Here is an 18,348-nt window from a genome sequence, read left to right as displayed (position 1 = left end):
ATTTGAGTACCTTAAGGGGTTAACTTAATTATGAAGTGTACCATCTCTCACTGGCCTGTAGGTGGAGCTAACAGGCAGCAGTGTCTTTGACTACATCCACCCAGCAGACCATGTGGAGATGGCTGAGCGACTAGGAATGAGGTTGCACCGCAGGGGTGTGTCCCAGGCAACCAATGAGAACACATCCAGCTCGGCATCCACCTCTTCATTGGCTGAGACGCCAGAGCCAGGTACAGACAGTTTTCTTTGCTTATTTATACAGAGGTGCCCAGATATTGTGACACCCTTTATTAACTTCAGTACCCTGAGTTGCATGCTTAGTCACTGGAGTGAACATATCTCTTCTAATTTAGTGTTTTCAATTCCAGTAGATGGGTTTTTGCTACTGTACAGAGTTATATAATGTTGCATCCAAGTTTTCAGAGGGTTTTAATGAATTATTTGAAATCCATAATTACACTTATTTACAAATCTGAAGTCCCTGTTAACAATTTGTCAAAATTCAGGTACAGCTTATCTTGTATAGATGTCACCCACTGCTTAGAAAATACAGCATAGTTCTAAAGTCTGTTTTCAATTAAGATTTAGTAGTAGTTCTTGGAGATCCGATGGCCTTAATCCATGAAGGACCTTCTAAGGTCTAATATGCCCATGGGATGACCACTCTTTTAGACACCCTACGCATGAGGTATCATAATAACGATACACTGACAGTGCTACTTATGATCACTACTTATGATCAAGACTTTTCTTTCTTTACATATTATAGTTCATCTTGGATTGATGGTTTCTGAAATGCACAGAGTCAGAGGGTGCCAATGTGCTGTAGTTAATTTAACTGCGATTAACAAGTGGGATACAGACTGCACACATACCCTGCGTTCTTCCATTCTTCTCTCTCGCTTCTCCACACTGTGCTGAGCTCCTACAAAATTGATGTCTGTGAGCGAGAGCTAAAGAGAATGGGAGATGAGAGCCAGGCTGAGCCAGCGAGTTGAAAACCAGTGTGCCCATCTGTCTGACCGACACTGTTGAGTTTAACTATGTATGGCGCTAGGATTCAGAACTGATTTCAGTCCTACTGCTTCAATAAGCAACTCTATGACTATGGTTGACGCTACCACTTCAGTTAGTGCAGGAAGTTTTCTTGTTAGGTACAGTAGCGTGCAAATGTATTAGAACACCCTATTGCTTCTGTAGTTTTGATTTGTGCATATGAAACCACTGCAACTGAAAATCCTGGAAAACTGTCAAAATAGGCAAATTGGTGATTGTCTAATTTAATTGAATATTTTAATGGGCCAAGCATGCAATTAATTTAAAAGAGTACGAGAAAAGGAACACATAGCCACAAATGGTAAAATGCATGCAAATTAAGTTGTTTAAGAGGCCAATACATGCACAAAGTGGTCTGAACATTTTCACACGAGTGCCTGTTGTTTCTCTAGCACTGACAGGAAATTGAAATTCTCACACCCAGAGGTTTTCACAAATCTTGAGGTGTTCTAATACATTTGCACACGACTGTACAGCCACTTGAAGTCACATGTACATAAATGCTATTACACTACAGCTGTCCAGTCTGGTTAAAAGAGCCACACTGATGACCAGGAAATTAAGAGACATTCAAAAAATCCAGCTTTCAGTTTAATTCGCAGAGCACTCACTCCCCCACTCTTTCTCTCTCCCTTCCCCCCAACAGAAGCCCCCAGCCCCCTCCCCCCAGAGGACTCCCCCTATCGCAGCTTCTTCATCCGGATGAAATCCACCCTCACAAAGCGGGGGCTGCACATCAAATCATCCGGATACAAGGTAATGAGGGGGGGTTACGGAGGACAGTCTGAATCCCTTTGAGAGCCCCTGGAATAATAGTTATCAAGCCAAGTGATTACAGGCTGAGCTCAATGCTATACAGGTCAATAGAAGATAACATAAAAAGGAAGCAGAAGTAATAAGCATGCAAACCATCGAAACCATGACAACAGTAATGCTACGCTCTGAATGAACGCTACATAGCAGTTATGTTACCAGGGGGGTTACTGGAAGTCTACACAAAATCACCAGGGCAGGAGAAAACAACATATTGGGATGATCATGTATGTATAAAACAATTCATATGTACAAAGGCCAGCTTGCATACCTCAGTCCTCTTGAAGAGTATCGTTTACGTTGTTAGCCATCATTCTCAGTGCTTCTGAGTTATTATAATTTCTACCTGGCTTTGAGTTTGCTTTGAGCTTGTCCGGAGAATCCTAACTGCCAGGACTGAACAGCCTCCGTTATTCCATTCAAATCATGTGACCATGTGACCTTTCAACTCTGCCACCTACTCTCCCTGTATATAAGTAGTTGAAATATCACTTTATCACGTGATTTAAATGGAAAGAGTAAGGCTGGTCAGTCCTGGCACTTAGGATTCTCCAGACAAGCGCCAAGGCAAGTATAGGCAGAGTTAGAGAAAATTAACTATGCATCAGAGCAACAGAACATAGAACTTCTCAGATGGATGCACCTTAAAATAGTTTGGGGAATGTAAAAAGGTGACATTTAAAATTACATTTGAATCGTTAACTATTCATATTGGTATGATGTTTGGTACAAAGGAAGGATATCATTCATTTCAGTGAAATATTGGAGGTAGATGAAGGAACAGCAACACTACGCTACATGAGGAACTGAAATGTATTTCCAATAGATCAAATTAGATTTATGAAAAAAAATTATTGAAAAGTTTTTGATGGCAATATTAAGCAAAATTAAGTGAATCAGAAAATAAACTGTGATCATTATTAAACATAAAATAACACTGTCTATAACACTGCAATCCTTGACTGCTCTAAATATGTATTTGTAGACGGAGTAGGTTCAATCAACGTCAAAGTGGTGCAAGTGTAACAACGGATATTTCAAGTTTTTGGCGCTTAGTTTTTTAATAATTATTGATATCTGCATTGTCAACTGGACGTGTCCAAACTCTGCGCCCTTCAAATCTCGCTCCATGACTCATGGATGTCTTTCTTGTTCCGGCAGGTGATTCATGTGACAGGTAGGATCCGTTGTCAGCCCACCCACAGCTCCGCCCCAGTGCAGCGTGAGCTGGGATTGGTGGCCCTGGCTCACACGCTCCCGCCCTCCACTCTCAATGAAGTGCGCATGGAGAGTCACATGTTCGTCTTTCGGGTCAACATGGATCTGCAGGTCATCTACTGTGAGAACAGGTACCACAGACTATAAGACTGTGAAAGAGAGTTATGGGCGTCAACTTCCAAGAGGGGGCACATGTGCGTCCTTAATTTCATGAACTCTTTTATTATGACAACTTGAGCAATTCCACTGCAGATTCACGACCTTATGCTTAGGGCTGTTATTTTTTTATTTATTTATTTCTTTTCCACGGTAAAAAATGGCTGATTTCGCAGTCAAAAATATTAAACAAAATAAAAACATAAATAGTAAATACTATCACTGGAAATGTGAAATGTCCTCTTCTTGTACTGGACAGAGCAGAAATCTTTAGCAGAAATATTTCGAGTCTTTGCTGCAGCTGGAGTCTTTTTCGTTAAAATGACATCATGCAGCTCTATGCAGTGTGTGTTCAATCATTTACCGGAAGCAAACTAAACTGGCTGCCAGGTTCCTAAATGCAGTATAACAGGCAGTGCGTCGATAAGGTGAAATCTGTGATAACCGTGAAAATAATACAGTCTTACTTACAGTAATTGGCAGTGAAGATGCTCAGCTATTTGTCATACTGCAGGAAGGGATGCTGTATTTGAAACAAAAGCAAATCTCACTAAACAGCATTGATCTGATTTTAGGGGAACAACGTAATGTACCCCCCACCCCCCAGGAAGGTTAACCCCTAAAATCAGATACCTCTATATGTTTCAGATATACAAGGTAGTGTACAGCAGATTTTCCTATTCAAAAAGGGGTAGTAAAATATGTACAAAACAGCAGACTGTATCCAGCAGTGGCTTCCTGATCCAGTAGTGCAAACCCTCTTTAAATGCAGGATTGCGGAGTACATGGACCTGAGCCCAACAGAGGTGATTGGGCAGAGCTGCTACCACTTCATCCACGTGGAAGACGTGGACTCAATCCGACAGAGCCACGAGGACTGTGAGTGTATCCCTAACTCCCAGTCTTTTTTCTAACTTTCTTTCCTCTATTATGGTTTTACAGACCCTGTCTGTCGTTATGTTAGTCCTATTGTTCGTCCGACTGCGTCTTCAGCCTGTCCCTCTAGCCTCTATTACAGAAGTGTCTCTAGTATTATGACTGTCCTCTCCCCTCTCTAAATGTCTGTCACCTCCCTCTTCTCCTCAGTGCTGTTGAAAGTTCAGGTGGTGACAGGGTGTTATCACTAGATGGTCTCTCCTCTCCCTGTCTGCCTCTCACCCCCTCTCTTTGCTCTCCTCTCCTCAGTGCTAGTGAAGGGTCAGGTGGTGACTGGGTATTATCGTTGGCTCCAGCGACGTGGTGGGTTCCTGTGGATCCAGTCCTGTGCTACCATCTCCTTCAACCACAAGTCTCCCCAAGACAGGAACATCATCTGGGTCAACTATGTGCTCAGGTACCCCAACTCCAGAACATTGAGCACTTGAGAACCAACCACAGTGCGCCTTCCCAAAGAGATTGATCAAGATTTAGTAAGGGTTTTATCAGCTTGGCCCTGATTGGTGGCTGGATTGGGTGACTTGATCTAAAAGCAGACGATACAGGAAGTGTTTTTTGGATCTTTCTTAGTAGTGCAATGATTCCCGTTTATATTGTAACTCCCACCCAAAATAACTCTACATGCTTTTTTTTAAGGAAAAATCTAAGAAGGGAACTTCATTTTGGTCCTCACTTTGCTGGTATCTCTTTTCAGCAGAGTGTGGTGCACAGACAGGCGCATACACGTTCAGGGCGGAATTAAAAAAAAAACAAAAAAAACACGCAGGCTGTTTAATGACGCTAATTTGCCTGGCGATATATAATTACTCAAAATGGATGAAGAGTTTTGCTGGGTGATTAGTGTTTTAGTTAATGAGAGCTGTAATTACAAGAGCTAATTAACTTCTTCAGCCTCCCCTGAGAACAGACCTTTCTCCTGTTCCCAGTGGATGAGAAGCATAATAAGGCATGCCCAGCGAGGAGCAGAGCAAAGGAAACACTACCCTTCTTTTAGCATATTTATAATAGCGAGGTAAAACAGCAACTGGCTCACTAACAGTCAAGGTTTCACTGCGGTTTAATCTGGTTACTACCAAGTGAAATGCGTTGGTTAGTTGGCTCAGAAGAAAACCAACACAATTGAGCAGTAATCAGGTACAGCTTGAGCGAGAGGCCCAGGACTGAATGATAGGCGGGGGGTGTTCTGGTTAGAATCAGCTTGCTGAGCTGTGAGAGATAGCTGCCAACAACATGTAGCTTTCTATCTTTTTTTTTTTTTTTTTTTTTTTTTATAGCTTGTAAAGAACACCTGTTGTAGAAGACCACCTGTTGGGAGACTTTGATCCATGATCAAAGGTGGTATGCATTTTACACAGAACTAAGGACTTGTTTGAGAATTAGCCTGGATAGCTTAGTCTCGTTTCCATCTGCCACTGGGAAAAAAAAATTCCATCTACCAACAGCACAACAAGATCAAACCGGTTTTAATTGGGATTTCAAAGGAGTGGCCAGTGACGCCAAAGGCAGCTTGTGTTGAACTGTGTTGGTACAAAGGAAGGATATCATTAATTTCAGTGAAATATTGGAGGTAGATGAAGGAACAGCAACACTACGCTACATGAGGAACTGAAATGTATTTCCACTAGATCAAATTAGATTTATGAAAATAAAATTTTGAAAAGTTTTTGATGGCAATATTAAGCAAAATTAAGTGAATCTGAAATTGCACGTTATCGAATTTACCAGAGCATCCCTCAATTTTAAAAGTGTTGACTGATAGCTGCAGACTCTCGGTCAGGTGGATTCAGTGTTAGGGCAAGTGTGCAGTTCCAGATCAATCAAGATTAGAGTCGCCAGACATCCCGGGAAGACTGTCACAGTTTTCAGCCTTCATTTTTTGTCCCGGTCGGAAACAGTGAAATTGTTAAATCATCCCGGTTTTGCTGCTGTATTCAGTACAAAACAGTATCAGTGTTCTCTGCAAGTTAATAGCAGATTAATTTATTAGGTTGTGTTAGCACCATTATAAAAATGTATAAACAATCTTATGTATTATTTGTTTAGTAATTGTGATTATGTGTAAATTGTATTATAGCTGATCTATTTTTTTCTAATCTGGCTTTTTGTATATTTAACATGTGTTGATTTGATGACAATGATTGTGTTTTGATACACTGCTATTTTAAACACTTCAGGGTTGCTACGGCGTCCGTGAATAAAAAAATAAAATAAAAAAAAACCCTTCCTAGTTTACTCACAGTGGTAACCCTAATCAAGACAGTACAACAACAGATTATTTATGTGTGTAATCTCTCTCTCTCTTTCTTTCTTTCTCTCGCTTGCTGTCTGGTCACTCTTAGCCGGCCAGAGCTTCAGGACACTCCCCTGGACATCCAGCAGCTGCCCAAGTCCTCTCGCCCCTCCAGAGAGACCCAGGCGACAGATGACTGCCCACAAGAAGCCAAGGGTACGAATCAAGATTCACTGGATAGCACAAAGTGGATATCAACATAGCTATGGCCAAACCAGCACGTGATATTGCAAAAGTCTACCGGAAGCCATAATAGTAGTACAGTATTTCATGTTAGATTTTGAAAAAGGGTGACATCTAGTGTTTGTGTCAGAGAGCTTTAGGAAAACTATTGCTCAGCAGTCAAAATAACTCAAAACACCAATCATATTTTGGATTAATCAGACTTCTCTATTTCCACGTGACCCTCAGGAATAATTGTGGGATAAAGAACATCATCTTATAACTAAAACATGGTTGTAATATGTGATGCAAGTTTTTTGGATAAATGACCTCATTGAACATGTTTAGAAAGGGCTGACTATTTAACAGATTTCATTAACGCCAATTTGTGTGATTAACTGCTGTTTAATTTACATAGATACTAACAAAAATAACACCAAAAAGTTTGCCAATCTGCTACCAATTACAGGAACACTAACAGCACATTGTTTACTGACCATTTCCAGGTAAAGACACCACAACTCCCCAGAACTTGGACAGCGGCAATGTGTCAAAGTTTAGAGCTGTGTACCCCCAAGACAGCCAATCCGAGGAGAGGAGGAAGAGGAGCCGGCAGTGCGTCTCTGTGGAAGGTCCCCTAGAAACAAGGGCAAAGGGGAACCGGAGCCCTTTGTCCTCCGAACTAGAGAGCGAAAGTGAGAGTGAGAGGCAGGCAGAACCTCTGTCCAAGCACATCAAATTGGAGGAGAGGCAGCTGGAGTCTGGAGGCAGTGAGGAGGAGGAGGAGGATGAAGAGGCAGGGAGGACCCCGAATGGGTGTGCAGTGATCCAGCACAGGAAATGCCCTTCGACATCTTCCTTCTCGGAACCCGAGATCAAAACGGAGCAAACTGGGAGTGGCGTCACTTCAGGAATCTGGGGTTTCCATTCTCTCCCTTGCATTCCACTTGACACTCATGCCCCTGGGCCTGAAAATGGACACTCGCATGGGAACGGCCCTCAGATCTGCATTCCTGACTCTGTCCTGACCCCCCCTGGAGGAGAGGCCCCTCCTAAAGCCTTGTTCACCCCCTCGGTGGAAGCTCTCTCCCCACCGCTCTCCGGTTCTCCTCTCTCCCGGGAGGAAAGACTATTCCCCGCTCCCTCTACACCCGATTTCGAACTTCTGCAGAGGTTGGGGTTCGGGGGAGGAGTTAGCGGCCTGGGAGGGATCAGTCGGGTGGTCCTCCCTTTGCCTCGATCTATGGGAGGCCCCACTCCTCACAGCCTGTATGCCCCCAGCACAATCCGCTACGCCCCTGCTGAGCTCCACCTGCCCCAGGCTGGGGCCCATCACCAGCTCCACTCCTTGAACTCCCCAGACCTCCAGGCAGATCCCAAGCCCCCACCGCTGTTCCCCCACCTCCAGAGGCTCAGTGGATTGCCTCCTTTCAGTGGCTTCCATGCCCTGGACACCCCCTTCTCAGCTCTGTCCTTCATCAACGGGCTGCGTGGTCCTGCCACTGATAAAGACGAAGACTGACCGTCTTCTGCCATTGAGACTTCTACTGGGATTGTAGCCAGGGCAACTGGGGCAAATCCCCTTGCTCTTCTCCGAAATAAGGCCATATGATAGGATATTGACCATAATGTAGGCAAGACCCCCCCCCCCCCCCTCCACTGCCACCACAAAAATAGAGACCGACTAAACAGCAAAGGCTAATAAACTGTATTGATCACAGACACTGAGATTGGTGACTGGTCTGCAATGTATGCACATGTTTGTAGTCATGTGATCCACTAGAACCAAGTTGTGTGAAACTCTTCAGCAACAATCATGGGAAGCAAGCGGTGACTTCACAAAGGTAATGGTAGCGAAGGCTTTGCAACAATCATGCTTTGCAAGCGGGTCTCGATGAATCGAGCCTGCAGACATATGCAGCGTATTGTGACAAGCTACAGCTACAGTGGCCACGCCTGCTTCCACTTCAACAGTACAGCAGGGGCATTGTGGGCCTAACCACTATTAAGGCCCTTCTGTTTTGGCTAGTCAGTGTCGTTGCCACCATAAAAGCTCAGTGTCAGCATAAGCCGTTTTCTTTGGATCATTCAATTCACAGAGACCGAGCATCACGGCGTCTGTATTGGCGATGGAACGACTGTATATGGAAATCATAGGCCAAATGAAAAACACATGACTTTGAAGAGATTTTAGCCATAACATTTTTTTTTTATGCACAGCCCTATTGAGATCCACTGTGGTAGCGGTAGGGGCTTTGATGGGGTCGTATTGTACAGAATATTTGTGTGAGTACTTGCAGTATGAATGTAAATGCTGATCAATTGTACAGTACCGGTACTGTGAAAAAGGGAAAACTGTAGCACTTGTAAAGAACTGTCTGTACCTCCTTGTTAATTGTATAATTAATTCAATTATCACAACATGTATATACAGAACATTGTGTTTTTAATTAAATATTACTCGACATATTGTAGCGAGATCACAATTGGACGAGACCTGCTTCTGTTCATCTCTAATTAGAGGACTGCTTAGTTTTAGGTATTTGTACTCATATGCAGGTTAAATGAACCCATTAAGTATCAAATAATTTTTTCTTTTAAAAGTAACACAAGTTATGTAATGTGATACATTCAAATCTAAACGGAAAACGAAACATGTAAAATCCTACAAACAGCCGTGCCCTATTTTGAGGAGTCAAGTTAGACAAAATTAAGTAAGTTATCATAACAATATAGTTTAAAGATAACATTTTAATAACTGGTAGATGCCAGTTAAAAATGCTCCAAAAAATTACAAAGTAGCCTGTCTTCAAATGAGGACAATGGCACATAATGGGTTAATTTAATTCACAGTAGTTATTGTGCAAGCATATTCTGAGATGGAACACAGTAACTTGTTACAAATAGGGATTTTGTGTGAAAATGGTTTTGTTGCGTAGTGCGATCGGTTTTATCTTTTTGTAATTTTTTTTTTTCTTTTAGAACAAAAATGTTTTTTGTGGAAATGTTTTTATCTTAAGAGGATGAATTTGTTTGAGGATTTTTTCGCAACTTCTTCAGCAAGTTCACTGCTCTATACCCTACATGCAGTCAATTATAGTAGAAAAGGTGCTTGATTTTAACCAGATCTAAGCTTGTACTTTGACGTGACTTGCTGAATTTTTAAAGGGTGTGTCTGTTCCGCCTCTCAGCATCCTAAAAACAGGTGCAGCTTATTCAGTATCTGCTCCAAACTAGAATACAGAAATACCCACTAATCACAGTTAAGCATTATCCCCCCTACTTATCACAACTATATGGAAATGTCTGGTAACACTTTAGTTTAGGCATCAGTTATAAGTGATTATAAACAACAGCAAAAAAAAAACAAAGCAAAAAAAAAATGGTAATCATATTGTATAATTGTTAATAGCATCATTAATAACATGTTTACAGATTTACTGTCAGATACCTAAAGTGTTACCAATATTCTTTAGTGTTATTATTCCATGTGACATACATATAGGGTTAACCCAAAATGAAAACCTGAATATAAAAAAAATACCTTGCAAGGTAACATTACGTAATGAATTACAAGTAGTGAAAAAAAAAAGCACAATGTTCTGTATCTTTTTAACTGTTTAGTTGGAAATAATCCTTTTTTGGAAATATTTTCTGCCAGCTATGAAGTCTGGACCTGTAGAGTATTCATTCCCATCACTGTAGCTTAATATAGAAGAAAAGGTAAGAAAAAATAAAAATAAAAAAAACAAGCTAACGTTAGCCTCAATGTGTTTAGCATCTGTGTGAATAATCCATCCAGTCAAAACTTGAAATTAATAAAAAAAATACTGTGAAAATAAAACAAATCTATGCCATTCAAAATGTACGCAGTATTTATTTATTTATTTATTTTTTTAAAGGCAATGTAGCGGGAACTCCTAATTGTAAATCTACAGACGAGACATAAGCTTTGAACTGTTCACATGCTGTAGTGTGTAAATGCATTAGCACACCTCAAGATTTATCATGTATATCTTTTACATATCTACCTGCATGAAAACCTTGTGCTTTTAATTAGGCATCTTAAACAGCTTCTCAAAAGTCTCATGCATTTTACCATCTGTGGCTACGTGGTTCTTTTCTCTTGCTATTTTAAGTTGCATGTGTGGCCTATTAATAGTCATCAATTAAATCAGACAATTAAATCACTAATTTGCCTATTTCGACAAGATTTTCAGTTCCAGTGGTTTGATTTCATATGCACAACAAATCAAAACTACAGAAGCAATGGGGTGTTTTAATACATTTGTACACCACTGTATACTGTGCGACCAAAGCATTGTATGATCTGACACACCGATGCTTGAGGTGGGAATACGAAAGGAGATCCTGGGGGAATTACATATGGGAGTCAAGGATAAACAATTAACACCACCTTAAGGCCACCTTTATTAAAAGTTTACCACTTTATTTATGCACAGTATTTTTGCTGCTTTACCATGCTTTTCCCAGGCCTGTATGCTTTTGCCAGAGTTTAGCCTGGTTTGCCATGTTTTTTTTTTTAATATGCTTTACCATACCTCACTAGTCTTTACAGTGCATCCCTATGCTTTATTACACTTTTATGCTTTTACTATGGGAAACTTCTATAAGGGCAAACTTACCACGTTGTTATTCTGCAGCAGTGGGGAAGCGATTTATATGCTGACCCATATCTAGGTGGCTCCCCGACAGGTTTCAGACAGAGAGAGTGAGTGAGTATGAATTTTAAATACATCCAGAGCCCCTCTGTACACAGCGCAGTGAAGCAGACTGCATTGGAACACACAAAGAATAAAAACAAAGACTGCATAACTTAAAACACACCCACGAGGAACGTATTTCTGCTAGGCAAGAATAACCTTTTTAGGATTGGTCTAGCAGGATATTTCTATACAAACTACGGAATACCACAGGATTACCTGAATATCTTATGCCCTTCCCAAGTTCCATTGTCATTCATTTTGAATTCAGCCCTGTTGATTCATGTGGATTATATTACCCGTTTTCATTCCATGTTCCAGTGTAACAAATTATGTTGATCACATTTATAAGGCATGCATTCATGCTTGAATGAACTCTTCTCATAATCTCCTGGTGGGCGAGGAAGAGGGTATGAATTAGTGAATAAAAAACAGTGAATTCATTAGGAAGATGGAAGTGTCGTAGACATGAAAAAATAAAGATGTAAAACAAACTGCAGATCAAACAATAGAAAAGTTTAAACCAATATCTTTTTTATTTTAGTTGTTTTTATGCTGTACATTCCAACGGTTGAGTCGTTACACCCAGAAAGGCATAGCAATCAGAACTAAGAACAACGCTGTGAATCGTTCTTAAACAAATCAATTCAATACACACAGGCACCACACAGTTAATAAAGCAGTCAGATGTTGAGCTTGATTCAAACTTAAAGCTGAGGGAACACTAAGCCACTAAGGAGACCTAGCTTGAGGTAACTTTGCTGTATCAAACCCCAAATCTCCCCTGGTGTGCCGTGCAATGGCCTGAAACCAAGTTCTCTCAGCTTAAGACCTTCAAAATTATAACCACACTAAACTCCTTCACAGGCATACACAATTTTGTGAAAAAAAATAAGATGAAAGTTAAATTGAGAAAATGAAACATATACTGTATATATACAACATGCATATATATATATATATTCGTTTTTAGTTTTTTTTTTCTAGACAAAATGTGTACATCCAGGTCTTATAACTGAAGTCGGTTCAAACAGGAAGTCAAATAGCATCAAAGACAGTCTACACATACAGTAACAACACAAAACAACTCTTTCTTGTTATAATGCGAGCCTCTTACTGTCTTCTCACAAATATAAGTGATAACATCCACCCAGTCTTGTATTGGTGAGAAGGCACAAGGATCAACTGTACATACTTCTATTTTTTTTTTCTTATACCAAGTGAAAAAACAAACCCCCACTCCAAGATATTTATCCAACCCAAGAAAAGGTCCCAAATACATACATGTGTAAGAATTTTCATGTAACAGAAGTCTGCAAAATAAAATAAAAAAATGTAAAAATCCTAGGACTTTAGCTGTTTATACTGCACCTTGTGAACCACACTGACACTTCTAAGAAACCAAGGGCCCAGTTCTAATGGAAAAATGTGTTTTAGGAAAATGCTAAATTAGTGCAATAAATTAAGCCCTAAGCCAAGACAATAATGTCAGCGAGTGCCTTCATTACTTTAGTTTATGATATATGAGTGCTTGAAGTGGGTGAACAATCATCAATGTATTACATATCTATCTATATAGATATCGATATAGATTATATTAGATTATTTTAATAATTTATCATCATATACAGCAGTCCGTTATGCGGTGCCACAGTAAGGGCGGATATTATAAAAGGAAGGGGTTTGGCAATTGCCTCAAAGTAGCTTTTCTATTTGGTGCAACTCTGCACTCTGTTTTTCATTGCTGTAGTGGGCGTGGTATGTTATCAACGGAGTAATAAAGTTAATGACACATACTTTTTTTTTTTTTCTATATTTTGTTATATATTTTTCATAAAATGGCATCTATAAACAAAGGAACTAAGCAAAGCCACGTTTGGAAGTATTTTGAGGAACCGGATGAGAAAACCGTGGTATGTAAATAATTATGACAAACCAAATTGCCGTACCACAAAAACACAAGTTCAATGCTTCACCGTTTGAAAACATTCAGAAATTACTGTTGTTAAACAGAACGCTTAGACTGACATTTATTTAGCCCTTCCATCCCTGTGAATACGTACAACACGATTTTAAAAGGAAGGTTTTTTTTCAATATTAATTCAAAGAACACATAAGTATAAATAAATTATGTATAGGCTTTAATGTACCGGTACACTTTTACGCAAATTGTTTGTCTCAATAGTGCTGTACAAATACAAAGAGAGACATTTACTGAGACAAAAATAATACAAATGCTTTTATATATTTAAAAAAATAATTCCCAACTAATGCCCATAAATTAATTGATCAGAGTGACAGCCCTAATTTCAATATATACCTTACGGTGTTTTTAGTTTTTTTTTTTTTTTCAAACGTTACTTGCTTATTTAGGCTTTCTTTGCTTAGAAAATACTAACCAGGGCTGTCAATATACATAATAATGTAATATAAATAGTGTGTGTATGTAGATATGGTTTAAATGTTTAAATGCTGACATCTGCATAACATTTAAACGTTCATAAAAATGTACCAAAAGCACATCCCTAATATACCGTATTCCTTCAAATTTCAGACGCAGCACAAACTTCCCATTCTCAACTTGAGGAAAAAAAAAAATCAAATAAAAGATGCATTTACTCATATAAGAAAACGACGTATGGAGGCAGTCTGCAGGTGTCTTCTGTCACACAGAGCATTACAGTTATGTGCTGCTTCTCATTTCCAGTCATGATTACTCACACATGTTTTTCTCCCTTTTCGTGAACTGTGATATTGCTTGGCTAGTAGAAATATACGGGGGTCTGATTAGAACTGAGCCTAATAACGAAACACTGAAATTGTAAAAGCTTCTCTTTGATCCTCAGGAAGCTAACGACGCTTTGTGACAGGGAGCACCCTGTCGCTGGTTCAGCTGCGCTGCTGCTGTGGTAAACAGGGTGGCTTGCTCGGAGCTGAGCTGATCGGGAGCCTACGCCTGTTAAGAACGCAGCAGCGCCAGTTAGAGCCTACTGCACCACGGAATACTATATCTATCTATCTATCTATATAAATAGGAGCTCCCTACCTTCTTTCCTCAATTTTCTCCAACTTTCAAAGCCTATTACACATTCCCTTTCACGACTTGACTCATTTATTTTTCCCCAAAACCTCAATACAGAATTTAACAATTTAGATCCACCGCGGTTTAGATCACTAAAATAACCCTGCAGTGTTGTTGGTGGTGTGGTTTATTTATTGAAGCCTGTATTTATTTGTTCTTCTTGTCTCTGTCTTTTTCATCATTGCGGCAGTCCTCACACCCCTCCTCTCCCTCACGCACGATCTCCACCTCCAGCCTGCCGATGTACAGCGCTACCGCGCACAGCCAGAAGAGGGCAGCGGAGCTCACCACCAGCCCGTTGAGCAGCACTGCAGGGAGGGACAGGAGCATGGTGCGGCGCACGGCAAACAGGTTCCCAATGTAGGAGGCACTTCCAAACGATACACACATTCCACCCAGGATGAAGAAACCTGCATCAGGAACAAGCAACGCAAGGGGAGCCTCAGCGCGTGTCATTTCACTTAACCAAGTAAGTCGGTTTCACCTTCTGCTGTTTTTCAATTCCAAATCCTTTTTAAAATCAATTCCCAATTGCAATTCCTTCAAAGGAATTGGTATTTTAGAGATAATGATTGTTCGACTGCTTTCATATGAAGCCAACGTAATCGATTAACAGCGACTTCAATTGAAGTAATTTGTTGCCTCTGTGAGAAGCTTGTTTTAACAGAATACTGCAAATTGCAATTTTGATAAAAAAATGTGTTGGGATTGATAAGTGAATGGGAATTGGAAATTAATTTTAAAAAGGGTTTGTAAAGAGAGAGATAGATAATGTATGTTATTATTATTTAAGCAGGATCGAGCCATTAAAATTCAGTACCTCACTTCCAGTTTACAGTGAATAGGGAAATGAAGTTTGATTTTTGAGACTCAGTCAGAGGGGTTATTTAACCAGGTCAGAATTATGCGATTGATCCGTCGCCCTGCCTTCCTTTTTAATGCAGAATATTACTAGCAATAAGAGTTATGGTTTTATAATGCATCACATACCGTAAGCAGCCTCACATCCCACATCACTCTGAACGTAGGAGATCACACCGATCCCTGTGGCCAGCAAGCCATTTCGAAACCACGACAGGAACCCTAACCAAGAGAGAGAACAGAAGTGCTTGGGGCTTAGTCAGTCCACACACTGCTCTGGATATCCAAGGATACCAAGATATTTAGTGAGCAAGGGATCCGAGGATAAAATGGGCAATAGGTGTTTTCCATATACTTAACGACAAATTGACAAAGATTGACAAATGTGACCTTTTGAAATCAAACATGAAATACTGATTCCAGTAGACTTTTGCGATAGCATTTTGTAGTTTCTTTGATTACATGATGTTAAATAAAAGATCTATATATATATAGTTTTGGGATGTTTTGAGTATCGTAATACATGTATTAATAATACAAAGATTTTTTTATTTATGCCGACTTTAGTCACTCCTTAGTTCTGCATTCATATCTGTATACGTGTCACAATCACACTGAACGAACATCCAGAGCATGTAGAATGGAATCTCAAATGGCCGTGTATTGCTTAATCAAAACTGGACAGTCTACAATAGCCTGTAACTTTGGTAGTAAAAAGGTAAAATACTATATTCCGGCTTCTCTCGGACCCCAAAGCTACCGAACATGAAATGAGAAGTCTTGAGGATGTTTTTCAGCCTGTTCTAGTTGCCAAAGGTCAATTTTGCCAGCACTGATAAAATAAAATAAAAAAAAAACAAAAAAAAAACCCAAATCATCATGATGTCAAAACCTGTGGGCAGTTACCACAAGACTCTGTGTTCACTGGGACAGTTGAGGCTTTTCAACCCACACCTCAGTGCAGTCTGGCAAGTCCTGCTGCAGTGGTTACCCGAGACAGGCAAAACGTACCAGAATTCATCGTGAGTTGAAAAGCCTGAACTGTCCTCATATACATGGAGTCTTATATGGTAACCTCAGCAATGGATGACGCCTCACCTATTTCATGGGCCTTCCTCAGCATCTGAAATCAAGATAGAACCTGTATCAAAGGCCATATTTTAATAACAATACAGTGAATCCCAATTTAGATTTCTCAACAGGATACTATGAGAAAATGCACAGAGCAATGGTAGGCATAACATAACACTGTCTGTTACATGAGGGGGGGGGGGGGGGTTATATAAAGGCACAAATTAATATAAGTCCTTGCCTCTGTTGGTCCCGCAATTTCTAGTCTCCTACAAATGAAAATAGGTTTGTACCCGCTTATTAGTCCAGATCCCCGCCCAATTCCATGCTATTTGCTTAATTTGAATGCAATTCAATATCATTTGGATTAATGATGGCAAAGTGCTAATTTGAAGGGGGGGTGCAGAACCGCAAGTAAAAACCATTCTTTACTATGCCGCGTTTTTAATTACCGCTTAAGTCCCACTTTAGGCCAGTTAAACACAGGTTTAGCAACAATATCGGTGTTTTGCAGGCGCAAATCACTTTGCACTTATCCTTACATCGGCCCGAAATGTCTTCCCTCTATGTACAAAAAAAGGGGACCTTCTAAGAAACGTGGTTGTTTAAAAGTTTAAACTCTGTGCTCAGTTTATGGTAACTTTACTGGCATTTACTAGTGTCCCGAGAAGGTATATTTAATTCCCGGGACATCTTCCTCAAAACCGTGACGACCCAGAACGAAACACTAACCTGGATACATGTAAATAATGTTTATAGTATAACCTAAATAACTTTAAATGCAATTTTATTATTTTAATGTTGTTTTTATGTGAAGTAAAACACGCCAACATTGAGTACAGTATTTCATAAAACAATAATAATGAGCAATAGTCTGCATATGTTACCATAGCATCAGCCTTGTCGAGCTCGGTGAAGTTCGGCGGCTCTGGGCTTGGACTCTTGCCCCAGGATCCATACTCTTTTTCCGCGACCCGGGCGCGCTGAGTCCCACTGACACGCCTTACTGGAGCCCCGGGATGAAGAAGCCCGATTCGCTGGCACAGCTGGGATCCGAGCCGAGGGAACAGTCTCAAACCAAGCCAACTCGCTAATGCCATGTCCGAGTCCAAAACAAAACACTCTGCACTTTCACTTTTCAACCGACAACAAGATAAAAAGCTGCACAATACTGCAGCAGGACGCGTCTTTCAGTCATTGTGAAAACAGGCTTCGATAAACTAGAGAGCCATCTCCTGGCTCTTTGAAGAAAACGCATTAAAATGTTTTCAATTTTACCAATATGTCTGTATTTGTTTTCAAATTAGTTTAATCTATATGGGACTGGAATTTAACATTGAAATGATATTCACAGACCTCCGTATGGAGAATAATTTGTATGCAGCGAGTCAGGTAAGACCACACTGCAGCATGTAATTATTAATTGTAACCACAAGAGGGAGCCAAAGTATCACTTTTCAGGTGCTCCTGTCTGCAAGAAGGGTACAAATTACTGATGGTTTTACAGAAAGATTCTAAGTCATGACACTTTTTTTAGGACTTTTTTTTAGGACCTGCAGAATTCCAATAGAAGTAGGTAAGAAATGAAATATTAAGAACATATGTATTAATTTAAAGTATGTAACTGTGGTAGAATACATTGATAAGTTCGACAGCTTAAAAAAAATAAGCACCCAGGTCAAAATTGTGCTGTATTGTATTTTAACATTTTTCATACTATTTATTAATTGCAACATTGCACAGCACCTAGGCTATGGTAATAGGAAAGTCTCAATGGGCCTAAACATCAGCCCCAATATGAATTATGCTCACTTAGTTCTGTTAGTAGATATTGCAGAGATGCTGGCAAAGCAAGGGTTAAGTCTCGGAATCTCTTTTTCAAAATCAGACTGAGATACACACCAGGTGATTTAGAAATCATTTTATTAATTCAATTCTGAATAAGAAAGCAAATCATTCTTAACCTTTTTATATTTCTA

At 40.0% G+C, this 18,348-nt stretch overlaps 2 protein-coding genes across 3 annotated transcripts in view; one reads left to right on the top strand and one right to left on the bottom strand.

The window, feature by feature from the left end:
- The window catches only part of npas1 (neuronal PAS domain protein 1), a 40,537-nt gene extending 30,154 nt beyond the window's left edge, over positions 1-10,383 (top strand). For both annotated transcript variants that reach the window (XM_034024742.3, XM_034024741.3), the window contains 7 exons: positions 62-230; positions 1,703-1,812; positions 3,031-3,218; positions 4,016-4,122; positions 4,429-4,576; positions 6,519-6,625; positions 7,138-10,383. In XM_034024742.3, coding sequence (XP_033880633.3) covers positions 62-230; positions 1,703-1,812; positions 3,031-3,218; positions 4,016-4,122; positions 4,429-4,576; positions 6,519-6,625; positions 7,138-8,153 — 1,845 coding nt within the window. In that variant the 3' untranslated portion in view covers positions 8,154-10,383. The remainder of the gene's footprint in view (positions 1-61; positions 231-1,702; positions 1,813-3,030; positions 3,219-4,015; positions 4,123-4,428; positions 4,577-6,518; positions 6,626-7,137) is intronic.
- Positions 10,384-11,868: 1,485 nt separating this feature from the next.
- Positions 11,869-17,781, bottom strand: tmem160 (transmembrane protein 160). The gene is made up of 4 exons (XM_034922012.2): positions 17,257-17,781; positions 16,397-16,421; positions 15,428-15,520; positions 11,869-14,847 (listed from the first exon to the last, which is right to left on the bottom strand). The coding sequence occupies exons 1-4, from the start codon at positions 17,467-17,469 to the stop codon at positions 14,585-14,587; spliced, it is 594 nt and encodes a 197-aa protein (XP_034777903.2). The 5' UTR covers positions 17,470-17,781; the 3' UTR covers positions 11,869-14,584.
- Positions 17,782-18,348: the final 567 nt, after the last annotated feature.

Source organism: Acipenser ruthenus, chromosome 7 (assembly GCF_902713425.1).
Source record: "Acipenser ruthenus chromosome 7, fAciRut3.2 maternal haplotype, whole genome shotgun sequence".
NCBI classification, from domain to species: domain Eukaryota; kingdom Metazoa; phylum Chordata; class Actinopteri; order Acipenseriformes; family Acipenseridae; genus Acipenser; species Acipenser ruthenus.
This window is presented reverse-complemented; position numbering and strand designations above follow the sequence as displayed.

Coding starts and splice junctions, on each gene's coding strand:
- tmem160 (XM_034922012.2), bottom strand. CDS start 17,469: ATGGCATTAGCGAGTTGGCTTGGTTTGAGACTGTTCCCTCGGCTCGGA. Junction 16,422..17,256: donor TCGACAAGGCTGATGCTATG/GTAACATATGCA, acceptor TCTTGATTTCAG/ATGCTGAGGAAGGCCCATGA. Junction 15,521..16,396: donor GAGGAAGGCCCATGAAATAG/GTGAGGCGTCAT, acceptor TCTCTTGGTTAG/GGTTCCTGTCGTGGTTTCGA.